Source organism: Babylonia areolata, chromosome 10, assembly GCF_041734735.1.
Source record: "Babylonia areolata isolate BAREFJ2019XMU chromosome 10, ASM4173473v1, whole genome shotgun sequence".
Taxonomy (NCBI): Eukaryota; Metazoa; Mollusca; class Gastropoda; order Neogastropoda; family Buccinidae; genus Babylonia; species Babylonia areolata.
This window is the reverse complement of record NC_134885.1, coordinates 15,420,061-15,437,992: the sequence shown is the minus strand read 5'-3', so window position 1 is coordinate 15,437,992 and position 17,932 is coordinate 15,420,061. Positions and strand designations below refer to the sequence as shown.

General features: G+C 46.6%; 1 protein-coding gene across 6 annotated transcripts in view; it reads left to right on the top strand.

The window, feature by feature from the left end:
* Positions 1-433: 433 nt before the first annotated feature.
* LOC143286821 (SH3 domain-containing YSC84-like protein 1) overlaps positions 434-17,932 on the top strand; it is a 197,010-nt gene continuing 179,511 nt past the window's right edge. For 4 of the 6 annotated variants that reach the window (XR_013055859.1, XR_013055858.1, XM_076594630.1 and 1 more), the window contains exon 1: positions 434-773. Coding sequence is in view for 3 of the 6 variants with exons in the window: in XM_076594630.1 (XP_076450745.1) it covers positions 659-773 (115 nt within the window). In the remaining 3 variants the exon portion in view is untranslated. The remainder of the gene's footprint in view (positions 774-17,932) is intronic. The other 2 variants (XR_013055860.1, XM_076594628.1) reach the window with 1 other exon arrangement.

The following is a 17,932-nucleotide window of genomic DNA, read 5'->3' as shown; positions in this document are numbered from 1 at the left end:
AGAAGAACCGAAGAACATGTGTTCCTTGTCCGAATGTAACACTTGACTTCATCTCAAGCACTACTAAACGTGAAATGCTTCAAACTTGATTTTAAGAAATTCATTCACAAAAAATATTTTTAAGAAATTCATTCACAATCACGTGTTTACATGACTTACAGAGGTGCGTCACATAATCTGTGCTCTCCGAAATTTCGAGCAATGAGGCGATTGAGAGAGGAAGAAAGTGCGAAACAGAAGGCTTCTTTCTTCGACATTTTGCTTCATTTAAAAAAAAAAAATTATTGTGCATATATTGTACAGTTTGGTATAGCAATGGCGGCTATCAACTGAAGAAATGGAGGACAGCACGTATGTTTGTTGTTTTTGCTTGTGTCGATTGCCTTTGCCATTGTTTGTGATTTCGATTAAAAGTTCTATACGCATGCGCAAGATCCAAGATAGCCGCGGAACTCTCCAGCGGACCATTGAAGAAGTAAATAATGTTCGCGAGATTTTAACTCCACAGCCGGAAGCTTAAATCGTAAAGAAGTCAAGATCCGCTGGATATTTTGTTTAAACTTTAAGTTTGAAAGTGTGGGTGACAATTTTCATCAACTGAGGTAGTTTATTTGTTTTAAAACATTGTTTTGGAACTGAGTGAACTGAAGCCATTGTTATGGTGAACACACCCATACCACACAACCTGAAGTCGGAGGCCAAGAAAGCGGCCAAGATTCTGCGGGGCTTCACCATGCCCAACTCCAAGATTGGCCCTGACAAACTAATCCCCGGTGAGTTAAAAGTGCACGTAATTTTGGGAGATGGTGTGGAAGGTGGGAGCGAGAAACCCTGGACCGGGATTTTTTCCTCTGCCAGACCTTGAATGGTGGTCTGGGTGCTAGTCATTCAGGTGAGGCGATAGACTACAAGGACCCGTTTGCAGCATGCTCTTAATTAACGCAGGTAAAAGAACCCATGGCAAAAGAAATTGTCCCAGGCAAATTTCTGGCATCCACATTTCTTCCCCCATACTCTCTCATTTTGAAGATGGGAAAAAAATTAATGTATAGGGCTTGAGGAGATGACAGCACATGCGGTGCATTGTGGAATGGGATGCCATTTTGTCGGGCGCAACGAATGAAAACAAAAGTGACTATGTCACGCGGTGCTGAACTATGATTGTCTCCACAAAGATACTGAGCAATGACACTCACTTGCAGCATTATCGGCTGTACAAGCCTAGGATACAAAACTGATTCTGGACCCTCAGAGTATCAATTTTTAACGATATCCCGTAATTGAAACTACAGCAGGAAGCAGGTTGAAGAAGTCACAGAACAAAGGAGGCAGGCTTGTGTCGCAGCTATCCAGTGCACCACAGTGACATTTGCAAATATCAGTGAACATTTGCATGTTTGTTCAAGACATTTCCATGGAGATAACATTCTCAAGTGTTCTCCCCAAATAGGCTAGTTTTCATTACTTGTGTTGAAGCTTTGGCTTACACAAGCTTTTCTAGTGAATTCTGACCCCTGTTCAGATGAATGCTCACAATCTGTTGGCTTATTACATAGCTTCACTAAAAGAATTAGCCTAAAAATGTTTTTTTATCCAACAATAACTTATTTTATTTATCTGTGTCTGTTTGTTTCATTAGTCTCGACCTGTGACTGTTACTGTTACCGTTTCATCAGTCTCAACCTGTGTCTGTTACTGTTAATTTAATCAGTCACAACCCCAGTTCCCTTCTGATGAACAAAGATAATTAATGTGGGCCTTGGTTGTTGCTTTTCAGTGTCATCATAGATCTTGCTCAGTTAGGAAATTTGGAGCACACTGCTTAATAACTCATTAACTGTTTCAAAGAAAAACAGAGAAAACTGAAACAAGACATGTGTCTTCAGATTAGTGTACGAGGTGAACATCAAACTGGATGTGCGCGCGCGCGCGCGCGCACACACACACACACACACACACACACACACACTAGCATTCTTTGTTGATTCTAAACCAGTACTTTATGCTCTAGAATCATTTAGCCTTGAAACAAGACCTGACTTAGTTATTACCACAAATCATTTGGTACATTGTTTGAGGATTAAAGGTACTGATGTCAGTTTTTGTTGGGTGCCTTCTCATGTGGGCATTTATGGCAATGAAACTGCTGATAAAGCAGCTAAAAGAGGAGCACAAGATTCAGAAAAATCAACAAAATACATGTCTGACTTTACGTGAAAGAGACATACTCTGTTTGAAAAAAAAAACCAGCTTGGGAGGAAAAAAAAACAGCTTGGGGTCAGTTTCATAAACGATGGAAGGCAAAGTTTTTAAACCAGAAAGGGACATTATTCCCTGAGCATATTATTAAAGAAAAGATACTGAATCCTTCAGCTTGCTATACAAGATTAATATAACCTCTACTTCCGTATAAAACTTGACGCGCTGAAGACAAAATATAGTAAAAATGTTATATGCATTTGTGGTAAGCAGTTCGGCTTGCATCATAGTTTGTTTCACTGTCAGCAGTTACACACCTTCTTGCCCAAGTATTTCAAAGATAATAACTGTTCTGCAGATGATTTGGGGGAAGTTATTTCTAACGAGGTTCTTGTAGTAGAACTTTCCAAGGCATTTCTACATTCCTTTAATGTACTTCATAGATGTGTTAATGGTTTTAGTTATTATCATTATTGAATTGTTACTGGTTATCTAATTTCATGTTAGTTATGCATTTCTATTTTATCCTGACTTCTCCACCCCCTCTCTCCACCCCCACCTCCCCCTCTTCTCCCCCTCCGCCTCCAGCCACCTCCACCCTCTTTTCCTTTTTTTGTTTCTTTTTATCGTCTAATATCACTGATAGTGAAAAGATGCTAAACTAAAGAATGGACACACACACACATACACACACATTCACGTACACACACACACACACAGAGGCAAACACACACACACACACACACTGATGTGTGCACACACACACACACACAGTGACACACACACACACACACACACTGATGTGCACATATACACACTCACCTCACACTGATTGACAGATGTGTGCGCGCGCACACACACACACATACGCACACACACATACGCACACACACACACACACACACACACACACACTGATTGACTGATGTGCATGCACGCAAGAAAGAGAGCGAGAGAGAAAAAGTGCGGGTCTGAGTGTGTGTGTGTGTGTGTGTGTGTGTGATTGAGGTTTTGTGTATGTGTGTGTATGCACATGTTGATGTGTGTGTGATTGACTGTAAAGGTCAACATAAAACGTTTATGTTTTGAAGTAGCCCTGCCTGTGATATGTTAAAGTCTCACACTACTTGGCCCCATCTCTTCACCTTGGGCACAGCGGAGTGAAAATAACAGAAAACACCTGACACAAAAGAGTGAAGAATAGAGAGGAAATATTGAAAAGTTAAAATTTTACAAATGATATTCCAGTTTTGTGATTTTCCTGACAGTATTACAGTTTTTACTGCCTTCTCTGCCACAAGGGAAGAGGCATCTCTTATCACTAGATGCTGATCATGACTTTAGTGACACTGTGTCTACAATCATGTATGCTGCATCAATTTGTGGAATCCTTTGGGTAACAAATACTGAAGTAGCAGTAATTATTAACTGCTTTGAAATTTTCATGAAAAGACCATCTAATCTTCATGCAGGAGACATGACAGATTCTCATTACAATCATACAGTGATATGTAGGACAGCATCTTATCCCTGTCAGATACTGAGGTGAAATTATGTGAAATTTGCCCTGTACTCTGTGTGTGTGTGCAGTGTCAGTATGTGTGTGTGTTTTGTGCTGTGATTTGTTGGGTGTGTATAATTGTGTGCTTGAGCTATTGGTTCACATACCTTGAAACCAACCTTCCCAGCCAACACATACATAAGTCACACAAACATGCACACACACACTTTCTCTCTCTCCTTCTATCTCTCTCTAACACAAAACTCACACACACAGTGGAACACATTTACAAACTAACTCTCTCACACACACACAATGATGGCCTAGAGGTAACGCATCCGCCTAGGGAGCGAGAGAATCTCAGCGCGCTAGTTCGAATCATGGCTCAGCTGCCAATATTTTCTCCCCCTCCACTAGACCTTGAATGGTAGTCTGGATGCTAGTCATTCGGATGAGACGATAAACCGAGGTCCCCTGTGCAGCATGCACTTAGCGCACGTAAAAGAACCCACGACAACAAAAGGGTTGTTCCTGGCAAAATTCTGTAGAAAAATCCACTTTGATAAGAAAAACAAATAAAACTGCATGCAGGAAAAAAAAAAAAAAAAAAAGGGTGGCGCTGTACTGTAGCGATGCGCTCTCCCTGGGGAGAGCAGCCCGAATTTCACACAGAGAAATCTGTTGTGATAAAAAGAAATACAACTACAACAACACACACAAAGCACAAAGTGAATCATTCACACACATACACAAACACACTACACACATTGACACACCACTCAGAAACACACACACACCCACAAGCCAATGATCTAAATTTTGTTTACGTCAGTGCATACTGATGACAGCACACTAACACAGTAACATAACTTGCGTGCGCGTGAACAGGCGTAAAATCGAAGAAGAAACACACACACACAAACACACACACACACACACAAACACATAGCGAAAGTGACACACACAGATGAAGTTCATTCTCAACTGAATCGTACTGGTCGAAGCCATTCACAAAGCTAAGTTTATCGATGTATGGACATCTTGCCTCAAGATCAAGCTGGTCAACGTTCTTCCTATTTTCCTTTGCTTTTCCATTTTACACTTGTTAATTATTCTAGAGCCTCAAGATGTTCGAGCAAGTCGGTTTGTCGAATCAACAGAAGTGCTGTTGAAGCGGCCCGATATGAGGGAAATAACTCTAGTTTCGTGATGTCATTGCTCATTCCCTGTACCGAAATGCTGAAATGGGTATACCAGTTTTGGTTGTTAGGGTTTTCCAGGTTGGTTTGAATGTAATGTAAAATAATCCACATATTTTCCTGTGTGTAGCATTTCAAAGAAGATGAAAAAAGACAGGAGGGTCAGTAAATATATCAAAAGTTCAAAATATGTTTTTCCGCATCAGGTGCATTATTGGAGCCAATGTTTATGTTTGAATGAATTGCAACATTAAGGGGACATTACTTTGGCAACAGGTGCATGATTGGAGCCACTGCTTATGATGAATGAATTGCAATGTTTTGGGAACACTCACTAGCTTGGCTGCAATTGTGCTGTTGGAAAAACTGTTAATGACAGAATGAACTGCAACTTTAAGGGAACACTTGCTTGACAACAGGTGTGTTATAGGAGCCACTGTCAAATTGTTGAATATTTTATACCATTAATGTTAAGGAAATTTTATCACATGCACGTATGGGCTCGACCATTAAAGACTGAACTAATCGATGCAGAGAAAAAACAGTTTACGTTACAATTCAGTCTCTGTCTTAACCTGTAAATCTAGGCCAAGAAAACCACTGGGAGACTGGAGGTCATTCCATCATAAACAGTTGCTCCAACAACACACCTCAAGTGTTGCCAAACCAGTGTCCCATTTACAGTACAGTTCATTCTGTAATAAACAGTGGCCTGTTCGAACATGCACCTGTTGCCAAGCCAGTGTCCCCTTTTTAACATTATTGACTCACTTGTGTAAACAAAGTGAGTCTATGTTTTAACCCGGTGTTCGGTTGTCTGTGTGTGTGTGTGTCTGTGTGTCTGTGTGTCCGTGTGTCCGTGGTAAACTTTAACATTGACATTTTCTCTGCACATACTTTGTCAGTTGACACCAAATTAGGCATAAAAATAGGAAAAATTCAGTTCTTTCCAGTCATCTTGTTTAAAACAATGTTGCACCTCTGGGATGGGCACAAAAAATAAAAGCCTAATTATATGCAAACTGCATTTCCTGTTATATTTTTTGTATTCTCTAAACTTGGCACTTTGATCTGATATTCTGACCCAACAACAAGAGCAGTCATTATTATCATTTTTTGTTCAAACAGGAACTTCTTTTGCTAAGCATGGAAGTTTTATTTATTTTGCAAACATTTGGTGCAGATAGTATAAAAGGGAAATTACTCTGTAATTAATGCTAGGGGACTTAATTTGCTTTAAACTGATCTTTCTGATCTTAAACATTACATTTTGAAATTATACTCAATGCATAAAAAGCTTGGATTTAAGAATTTTTTTTTTTAAAGTGTATCACAAGTGAGTCTTGAAGGCCTTGCCTCTCTTGTTCATTCCGTTATAAACAGTGGCTCATGACTAACATTGCAGTTCATTCTGTCATAAACAGTGGCTTGTGATTAACACTGCAGTTCATTTCTGTCATAAACAGTGGCTCCAATCACGCACCTATTGCGAAGTCAGTGTTCCACGTTTTGTCTGCTGGCTCCTAGAGTCCACCGCAGTTGCTAACAACATGTCATTCTGTGTTACACCTGTATCACTGCTCTGCCCAGTGCTCACCCCGACAGAAAAATTCATGTCACGTTTTGAACCTATTGTCTTGTCATCAGTATTTTACAATGCCATTTTAATTACACATACTTAACCGTGACCCACTAGTGCAGACTCCGGCAGGGGTCTGACATTCCTGTCCTGTGCAAACTACTATCCGCCTATGCGGAGATAACGAAAGTAGCTACGGCCAGTAACCTCCCGGAAGTAGGTAATCTCCCCTTTGCCCCACTGACCATCGCCCTCTTTTTCCGGCAGCCATTATGACTCCTGTTCCTGTGCTCTTCATACGGCTAAGTTTTTTTCCATATTTTCTGTCTGTCTGTTGATTTTCCAATTTTTTTTTCATATTTTCTGTCTGTCTGTTGATTTTCTGGCGTTCTTGTTTGTTGTCAAATTATGTCTTCAACCAGGTCACATAATTATATGGCTCGATTGGGAAATCGGGCTAAAATTAAGGCGCGATCGCAATCGATTCGCGGACACTCTAGGCCCTCTATTTCTGGCCCTCTCAACAACGCCAACCCGCTGCCTCCTCCACTTCCTCCGCTCCTTCTGGTCGACTCCAGACCTCCACCACCTGCACCTACTCCAGTGACTTCTTGGGGTTCGTTACCCCAGTGGTGCCATTGATGCTATTCATTTCAATTCGCGAACGAACTTGACGCGATCCGCGTTTTCTCGGCCCTGCCAGTTGGCAGGACGCCAAAGTCGATCTCCTCTATCACTTTGCCCATGCCCACAGTCTCAACAATGGAATGTGCCACAATCCCTTTGGGAAAACAACACCATACACTGGCTTTGGATCCGCACACTAGACTGGGCCCTGTGTGTGATGTGTCCGTCGCGGCGGCCATGACATCGGATCACACGCACCCCACGCGGCATATCTCTTCCATCTAGGATCCTATGGTGACCGAGGCGCTTAGGGATGCCCTCCCCATGTGTAGGGAGGAAGGTGGACCACTAGGGGACATGCTCGCCCATGCGCGTGCAGCCTCCCCTTGTCCTGAGCATCTGATCCAAGGGAGACAAATCCTGCTTCAACACCCTTGCTGGTGACCGCCGCAGTTACTTACCTTTTACGGGCACGGCCCCTTGCTTACAGTGCGGGTGCGTGCACGGTCCCTCCAAGCTATGCGGTGATGACCCCATCTGCCACACCGCCGGTTGCTGCTGTTTCCCATCCACTAATGGCGTCTCAGCAAGCTGCTCAACCAAACAACCAGCAACCCATTGTTAACTTGCTGCAGCAATTATGCACTGGTGCCACACCTTGTGCCTGCTCCGCCCCTTGCCTACAGAGCAGGTGCGAGCACGGTCCATTGAACTTCGGCAGTGCTGGTTTCTTCTGCCCCACTGCCTAACTCCGCTGTTACCCAGACTAATATTGGCACTTCCACGTCGGAGTGCCTCATGATAACTCGATCCTGCCACTCGGCAGTGTTCAGGCCGATCTTGTCTATCCCTTTATCTGTCAACACACAACAGCTGAACGTCGGTCCTCTCGCAGGAACTATTCGCGAGATTGGACCACCGTTCAGCTTCACGGGGATGAACATCCCACGGCAAGCCAACGGACTTGCCACCCCCCTTGTCCATGACACCCATAACACTGGCTTACGGCGCCATCATGCCACATGTCCCGACCATCTCGCGTCTGATGGCGACCGATTCAGTTAGGGATCCCCATGGCACCAAGAGACATTATAATTATCCCCCTTGTGGCTGTATTCACCTATGTCAGTTACGGTGGCATCGAACCACGGACTCCACACGCACCATGACACTCCTCCCTCTACAGCGAGGAAACATCACACCAGGGGATCTGTGCTCTAAAGACACCATCCTTTTTGCCGATTATCCCTCCTGAAACCTGGAGAGGGTCAGGCTGGTGTTCTCTTGACCCTCTCCCGGGAGGGTCACTACCTTGTCGTGGTCGGGAGGCTTAGTGGCCAGTGATCGAGTGAGCTATGTCAGCGGGGGCATCAGTGCTTCTTGGGGTTTGGTGCTCTGGTCCCAGGTCTTAATTGACAGCCTACATAGCCATCGTAGCTGTTAGGGCTGAATAAGTGGTGGTTTTGTACTGATGCCCCTGATAGGGCTTCCCATGCCGAACAGGTTGTGAGTGAGGCCCAGACTAAACGTGACCCACTGTCCCTTTCGCTGTTCTCTATTCTTCTTTTTACCGCCTCTTTTCTGTCCTCAGCTCCCCATCAAGCCTTCTTTTCCACATTCTTTTTTCTCTGCGGCCTTCTTCAGGCCCGCCGTGTTTGCCGTGCGGCGCAACCTGTGATGGAGGGGAATGAGACCCTGGGGATTGAGAGAGCACGCTGCTCTCAACACATCCCTTTGGCTCGGATCTCTCCTAAGACAGGCGGCACACATTGGCCCATGTGTGTCAATCGGCTACCCCTTCGTGGGGCTGGATCAAGACTGGCAGTTTAGTGGCTAGCGAAGATAACCCCCGTAGTGCTGGGTTCTCTGTCCCCGGGAGCTGGGCATGATCGGGGGGGAACACGTTGGAGCTAGACTGTTGGTCGTATATCCCTCCCGAAACCTGGAAGGGGTCAAGCTGGTGTTCCCTTGACCCTGGCCCCTAAGTTGGACCCCATGGTGGGTGGGTAAGGGAGGGATGAATTTACATTTTTTTCAACATGACTTCCAAAAAATCACACACCCCTAACTCTGGAAAAAGACGACGACAAGGAACGGACGACTCAGACTCCGATTCGGAGGTCATTGAGACCTCTGGATTTTGGCCATCGTGGCTTGTGATGGAGGGCGCTGATGACGACAAGCCGTTGTCGGCTCTCAGCCCCTTCGCTATCCAGAAGGGCTTTCAGTGTCTGGCAGGATCGCTGAAATCCATCAAGAGGCTGAGGAGCGGAGCATTTTTAGTGCAGACAGAGTCCAAAAGGCAGACACAGCTCCTTCTCAAGGCGACCACTTTCGTGGATAGGGCGGTGAAGGTTTCCCCTCACAAAGGCCTCAACTGCTCAAAGGGGGTCATCAGATGCCCGGAGTTGAAAGGTGTGTCTGAGGCTGAAATCAAGAGCGAGCTGTCCTCTCAGGGAGTGACCGACGTGTACAGGGTGACGGTGAGGAAGGGGTCGGACAGAGTCCCGACCAACACTTTCTTCCTCACCTTCTGCTGCCCGGATGTCCCCAAGGACATTCGGGTCGGATACCTGATAGTTAGTGTAAGCCTGTATGTGCCGTTCCCTCTGAGATGTTTTAAATGCCAGAAATTTGGACACGTGAGAGACCGATGCAAGGAGGAAGAGGCGTGTGGCACCTGTTCGAAGGCGGCACACCAGGGCGATTGCGTCAGTGCAGCCCGGTGTGCGAACTGCGGAGGTGGCCACCCGTCCTCATCGAAAGACTGCCCCGCCTGGAAAAAAGAAAAACAAATCCAGAAGGTCAAGACAGAAAAGAAGATATCCTTCTTTGAGGCAAAGAAACAGGTGGAGGCCGCGTCGCCTAAGGCGTCGTACGCCTCTGTCGTCAGACCCAGGACGGTGGACGTCGCGGTCCAGACGACGTCCACAGGGACGCAGACGGACGACTTACCCACCTCGTCGGAACCGTTGGCCTTGGGTGGAGGCGCCGTGTCTACCCCTTCCCATCCTGTGCGGCAGTCCTCAGGGGCTGCTGGGCGGGAGCGGAAAACCTCGGGCGGAGGCATGTTGTCCGCCTTCCGCCCCACCCCACCCCCCGGCACCCCTCGCCCCGCCTCTCGTCTGCCTGGCCCTTGGGCTGGCGGAAGTGGCCGGAAACCCCCCGTACCTCCAAAACTCAAGGAGGGGAGGGTTGCGGCCTCGGCAGGATCGGGAGGGGCCGAGGTCGTGGATATTCCGACTTGGTCGGAATCTGAAAAAGTAATTTCTAAAAATAAATACTCCATCCTGGCCGACCTTCAGCCACCGCAAGCCAGAGGAGCAGGGGGGTAGCGATGGAATAGGCTGCTGCTTTATTTTTTTAACCTTTTTAATGGCAGTGATCCACTGGAACATCCGGGGGTTCTACGCCAATTTTCAGGAACTCCAGCTGCTTTGTCGTGCTTTGAAACCTTCAGTGCTGGCACTGCAGGAGACTCTGCAAAGAGATGGCAAGGTTTTATCTCTCTCTGGTTTTAACTCCGTTTTTAAACCCGCTCAACCGAAGCAAGAGGGATTGACGGGAGGTGTCGCTCTTTTTATTCACAAGTCCCTTTTATACAGTACAGTTCTTTTAAGCACCCCTTTACAGGCGGTGGCAGTCAGAGTCACACTTGAGAAAACCATCACTGTCTGCTCTCTCTACCTTCCTCCTTCCGTCCGTGTTCTGAGGCAGGACCTCATGAACCTGGTCGATCAGCTCCCACGTCCGTTTTGACTGTTGGGCGACTTCAATGGACACTCCCCGCTCTGGGGAAGTGAGATGACATCAGCCCGAGGTCTTCTCTTGGAAAACCTTTCCGACATGGACTTGTGCTGTCTTAACGACAAGTCTCCCACTTACCTTCATCTGTCCTCTGGAAAGCTCTCATGTTTAGATCTGTCGGTCTGCGATCCATCGTTGGTCCTGGACTACGAGTGGAAAGTGCACGATGATCTGCACGGGAGTGACCACTTTCCTGTCGTCCTCCGCCCCACAGATGGAGAAGGTGACTCTCTGCCTGACCGCCTGAACTATGACAAAGCAGACTGGAGTTTTTTTACCAAGAAGATAAGAGCGGAGCTGCAGGAAGAAACAGTATTAAAAAGCAAGGACCCTGCTGACACTCTGACTCGGATCGTTTTAGATTGCGCCAAAGCAGCAGTCTACCTCCAAGCCTCAGGTCCCTAGAACGCCCTGGTTCAACGCGGAATGTCGGGAGGCCCGTAAGTCTCGGAAGAGAGCGCAGCGACGCGTCTTTCGGAGACCGATAGCGTTCGAACCCATCAACAGCTGAGGGCGAAAGCCAGGTATGTTTTTAAAAAGAGCCAGAGGAAGTCATGGAGAGATTTTTGCTCTTCCTTAACCTCCAGCACACCCAAGAAGAAAGTGTGGAGGGTTTTAAAAAGAATTAAGGGCAAAAACGTATGCCCAACCTTTCATCATCTTAAACTTTCAGACACTCTGGTCACAGAGAAGAAAGCAGTTGCCAATTTGCTTGCCTCCACAATTGAGCAGAACTCGAGATCTGCTAACAAATCTGCTCGGTTTCTTAAAACCAAAAACCTGTCAGAAAAAACACCATGTAACTTCTTTTCCGACAACACAGAGAATTACAACCTTCCTTTCACAATGAATGAACTTAAATCTGCCCTTCAGACCTGTACGGATTCCTGTCCAGGAATGGACGAGGTCCATTATAAACTCTTAAAGCACCTTCCCCAAACCTGTCTGGACACCCTGCTTAAAGTTTATAACCACATCTGGGTCACAGGCTTTTTTCCACCCTCCTGGCGGAAAGCCCTCATAATCCCGCTGCCGAAACCGGGAAAAGACCCCTCGAACCCCTCCAACTACCGCCCAATTGCACTGACCAGCTGCATTTGCAAACTTATGGAGAAGATGGTCAACGGTAGACTGATGTGGAAACTAGAGACCGACGGCCTTCTGGCAAAAGAACAGTGCGGTTTCCGCAAGCATCGCTCTACCGTTGACCATCTGGTTCGTCTGGAAACCACTGTAAGAAATGCCTTTGTAAACAAACAACATGTGGTGGCCATATTTTTTGACTTGGAGAAAGCTTACGATACCACGTGGAAATTTGGTATTCTCTCGGACTTGCACAAGCTCGGCTTCCGAGGACACCTGCCTCAGTTCATTCACAATTTTTTACAAGACAGACAATTCCAGGTGAGACTCGGCACCACCCTGTCCGACATTTACGAGCAGGAGCTAGGTGTCCCGCAAGGGAGCATCCTGTCGCCGGCTCTTTTCAGCATCAAAATTAATGACATCGTTCAATCCGTTCAGAGGGGATCGGACAGCTCGCTGTTCGTGGACGATTTTGCCTTATATGCAACTGGCAGCACGTACGCCAGCATCCAGCGATGGCTTCAGCTCTGCGTCAACAAAATTCAGTGTTGGGCAGAGGAGAATGGCTTCACATTTTCGTCCTCCAAAACTGAATGCATCCATTTTCATAATTTTCGCCAGTTCTATCCGGACCCTGAAATCCGTCTGGGAAAATCCACCATCCCGGCGGTCAAGGAAGCCAGATTTTTAGGGGTCGTCTTTGATCAGAAGCTGAACTTCCTCAGCCATATTAAACAGCTGAAAGTATCTTGCCAAAAAGCCCTGAACATCATCCGAGTTGTGGCACACACGAACTGGGGTGCTGATAAGAGAACTCTCTTGCACCTCTACAGAGCCCTGGTCCGGTTCAAACTGGATTATGGAAGTGTAGTATACGGCTCGGCCAGACCGTCCTACCTGAAACTGTTGGACCCTGTACACCACCAAGGGCTCCGTCTCAGCTTAGGTGCTTTCCGCACCACCCCTGTGCACAGCCTGTACGCAGAGGCGGGGGAACCGCCTCTCTCCAACTGCAGACTGAAGCTGACCCTGAATTATTATTTGAAATTGTTTTCTGAACCTACAAACCCTGCTTATGATGCTGTATTCAACAACCCTTTCGATAAGAAATTTACAGACAACCCAAACTGCATACCTCCTCTCGGACTCCGCATTCAGCTGCACTTAGAAAATGCCGGTCTGGATGTTGGTGGCATCTCAGATTTCTCTAAGTTCCCTGACAGCCCTCCGTGGACCTTTACAACACCTGAGGTCCGATTCGATCTGGCCTCATACCGTAAAGACACCACCAGTTCTCTGGCCTACAGAACTTACTTTTCGGAACTCTGCCACAAATTCCCCACTTTTCAAAGCATCTTCACTGACGGTTCCAAGTCAGAGGACAGAGTCGCTGCATCTGCGTTCTGTCCCGCCTTTCCTGACCGGCCCTCAACGGAACACATCCTGTCTGACAGCTCGGTGTACACTGCGGAACTGACCGCACTGGTTCTGGCGGTAAAAATGGTTCTCTCTTCGAAACAAAAGAGATTCATAATCTTTTCCGACTCCTTGTCAGCCCTGGAGGCGATCGCCTGCAGGAATATCACTCATCCCAAACTGCTGGAATTTTATGAAGATTTTACTCTCGCAACGAAGAAAGGATACGAGGTTGTGTTGGCCTGGGTTCCCGGACATGTTGGCATTCGTGGTAACGAAAGGGCGGACCTGCTGGCCAGGAACGCTGTAAAGAAAGAATTATCCAGATCCTTTGTACCCTATACAGACATGAAGCGGAAGGTGAACACTTACGTTAAGGATCTTTGGCAAGAGGAGTGAAACACCCAGACGGACAACAAGCTCTTCCAGATCCGTCCGGACCTAAAAGAGACCCTCCCTTCGGGGGTGAAGAACAGAAAGGAGGAGTGCAGACTGTGTACGGGGCACACTTTTTTTACTCATTCTTACTTGTTGAAGGGGGAGGAGGCCCCTCGATGCATTCCCTGTGACGAGCTTCTCACCGTGAAACACGTGCTCCTTGACTGTTGGGATCTGCATGACGTTAGACGCAGACATTACACGGCGGTTTCTTTGAAGACTTTGTTTCGTGATGTCCCTCCGTGGGCGCTGATGGACTTCTTAAAAGAAGTGAACATTTTAAACCAGATTTGAAGGTTTTAAACTATGGAAGTTTTTTTTTAACTTTGGAGTGGAAAGTTTGAAGTGGTGACTCGTTTTAATTGGTTGTTTTTTTAATCCTTGTAGTAGTTATTGACGCGGCGATAGCCTTGAGATGGCCTTAGTGGTTGGCGAGGCTCTAAGCACCATAATTTCATTTCATTTCATTTTTTTGCCGATTATCGGCGCCAAGGGAGGCAACTCCGCATTAGTAACCTAGGCGGTTGACGCTGTAGTTACTTCCCTTCCGCCTACACAGCACGTCACTCCTGCCCCCAATGCTGTCCACCAGTGATGTTTTTTTCGGTTTCTCATTGGGTCCTGCTGCCCATTCATGGGCTTTACACAACTTTGCACAGCAGCTGCACCATTCTTGCTGTTTCTCAGGCTATTGGCCACTGAACTTTTGGGTTCTTCATCCCCCCACACTTGCACACTGTCCTCTGCAGGCAGCCAATCCTATTACCATTCTTTTCTTGTTATACACAATAACAGGAAATAAATCAGAATATTTCCCTTTCTATTCCTTTTGATTTATTATCAAAATAACAACAACTATTAAAAAAAAAAAGAAAAAAAAAGAAAGAAAAGATATCTTGCTACATTTATACACATTTCTATTTACACTTATAGATGTATACTTATTCCTCAGTATACACATGTGTGTGTGCTTACGGGATAGGTTCATACAATTTTCATATTAATGTACTATTATATTTCTATCTCTATTCATTGAGACACAATGCCCAGAACTCTCTGCGTCTACATACTGGCACATTATTCATATGTGTATGTACACCTATTGTAATATGTAGGTGCATACACAGATTCTTTTCCATTACTGTTTATGCACACTTACCCATTTACTTGGGTGTATCTGTGCATGCTACACGTATGCTTGTGCAGCTGCTTATTTCTTGTGACTTGATATCTTGTCATTGGCGTATTCCTGACATCATCACTTGAGTTGATGGAAGTTTATAATCCCTTTGCACATATATGTATTCATTTTCATAAATTCATCCCTACCTTGCTTTCGGAGGACGACTGCACTCACAGACAAAACTGCCTCATTCACGCCTGAATGTATGCTTCTTCACATATCAGTAGTGGCTGGTCCTTAGGGACCCACACACACTCACTTCTCAGCCACAAGGCTAAGGATGCCATCTCTTGGTGCAAGGAGGGACAAGGCAACCCAACTCATTTGCCTACAACAATCACCCACAGGGCTAGAGATACCCTAACCTGGCACAAGGAGGGATGAGGCAGCCCAACTTACACTCCGGACACACATGCCCTTCATTCCTTCCAAGTTTGTAAGGCATCCCTTCTTCACCCCCTTGCCTACAACAACCCTTGGTTTGCACCACTGTGGTTGTGACAACAGCTCCACATGGGCCTTACATCCTAGCCAGCCTTCCCATGAAGGGGTGTCTATCTTTGCCTTTCAAGTTTTAGCGGACCCAAAAACTGCCCACTGGGCAGGAGACAATCACCCTAAGCCCATCTCTTCCACTCCTGTCTAGTAGCAGAAGGCCTGGGTCATAATTGTTTTCCTCTACATTTGGGAGAAAGGCATATTGACGAGGACGGATGCGTCTCACAAAGCACAACGAACCGTCCATTAGCCACAGGGGTGTACCTTTCTGCCCACTCATACCAGCACGGCAGATGCCGCATTCAAGCACATCAGTTCACCTCATCACCTTGCTTGAACACAGATCCAGCATCAACGTCTCAAACAATTGGCGTTTGAAAGCACTTTCTGCACTTGGTCTTCCCTGCCCGATCCTTTCAGCCTCAACACACAACCACTGCTGTGGTTACGGATGGGCATTCCTTCTCAAGCACTGTCTTTCCAATGAGACACTTCCAGGGGTTTCTAGGCAGGCTATCCCATCATGGAGCCCCAGCCTTCAGTCAAGGGCCTGTCAGAGGATGACTTTGTTGTCACTTCAGAAGCAAGCACCATGTCTTTCAGACACACGGTTGCACCACAAGACCCCGTCAACTCTTTCCGGCTTCCTTACATTGCAACATAACCTGCATGGTGGACACCTTCGTCCCTCAAGCACATAGCAGCTGTTTCCTGATTTACTCATGCTGATTGGTGTCCTCCTAGGAACAATATATGATAATCAGTTGTGTACGACAGTCACCATCAGAACAGCAGAGGAGGCAACTGCTGTCCCGACTATTCGGGCTAGAATTCATTTATACAATTTATAGTAGAGAGTGTTTTGCCCAAGTTGCATCCCCGGTACCTCGATCAAGAGGGCCTTAGGACTCATCATTGGGACGGATCCCAAAGGCTACTTAGGCCCAAGGCTACAGCACTAAGTCCCAGTGCAATTTGACTTCTAGTCTGAGAGACATAGTCATTCATGAAAGACTAAGCTGCAAATGATTTCCCTTTGCAATTAAGAAACCGCTGATAATACAGCTCTCACTTTGCAGTTGGCCATACTGAAAACATGTCAGATCAGTGCTTTGATGTAAATAGCCAGTACAACACATCTTGAGCCACTTACCTCCCTGCCCCGTCCCGCTCCATCCCAGACTCAGTGCGCACCACACACAGCCAGAGGCCTGTCATGGATCCGGTCCCCTTTCTCACTAAAGAACCTTCAGCAAAAATTTTCCCCATGGAAACCCTCTTCCATTTGGAATTCCACCACAGAATGAGACTCAGTGACCTGTGGGCACATGAAATGCACTTCCACAGCCTGATCCAACCCAGCCATTGACTGCCGACAACTTTCTGCAGGTTGCTCCAACATGCCACACTCAGGTAGAGAAGCCACCAAGCCTTCCGTATGCCCCTTTGTGATGGTACCTACCTGGGCAATTACACAACCCTGTCCCAGAGACACCAGGGACATCAAGTCTTTTGTTGCCAAATGTCTGCCATTCTCTGCATAGGCAACATACCAGTGCTGTCATTTTTTGGCATCGTCTGTCAGCTCGCATGGAGGAGCTCTACAGATCTGGCTGTCATGCCTAAGGCAAGCCCAACATGGTGACCTACCTCTGTCTCGTGCCACAGTTTCCTTCAAACACAAAAATCACTTCCACTATCGGCCCACATCCAATCTGGAATCATCAGATCAAACCACATGCGCACCTCCTTGCATTGACGCTCAACCGCGCTCAAATGAGACAACCCTATAAGGGTATGTATTTCCTTCCCTTCCTTTGATTTGAAGGGCTCTCAGTAAAGTGTGGATTCAACCCTCCGACCCGATTTTCTTTGCGCTACATTTATCAGCACAGCTGTGGTCCACAGACCTTCCCCACAATACAGCTGCGGACCTCTGTCTTCTTTGCCCGCACCAATATCCTTAGGTGACTCAGTACACTCTGTTTTCATCGAATTCTACTTGAGGGACACCCATCGCTTTAGGGATGATGGCTCATTGACTTCTACCAGAGAGACGTCGCACGCCTGCCGGATGATGGCTCAAGAGGCATCGCTTCTGTGGTAGTTGCACAACAGGCCATCACAGCACACAGACAGTAGAACAGGCGAGCCCTCCACCTTGCCGCGCTATTCTGCACTAGATGGGTCACGGTTAAGTATGTGTAATTAAAAGGAAATTTTCTATCTAAGGGTGCGGCCACATGAAAAGCGGTTGAGCTGCGCTGTAGCCGCGCTGCGGAAATAGTAATAGGGGTTATTGTTGGAGTGGCCACACGATTCGCTACCACCGCGCGATTACCGCGAGCCCACTGCTAGTGTCAAGCGGTGGTAATGTTCCAAACAATTATCACCGCTCA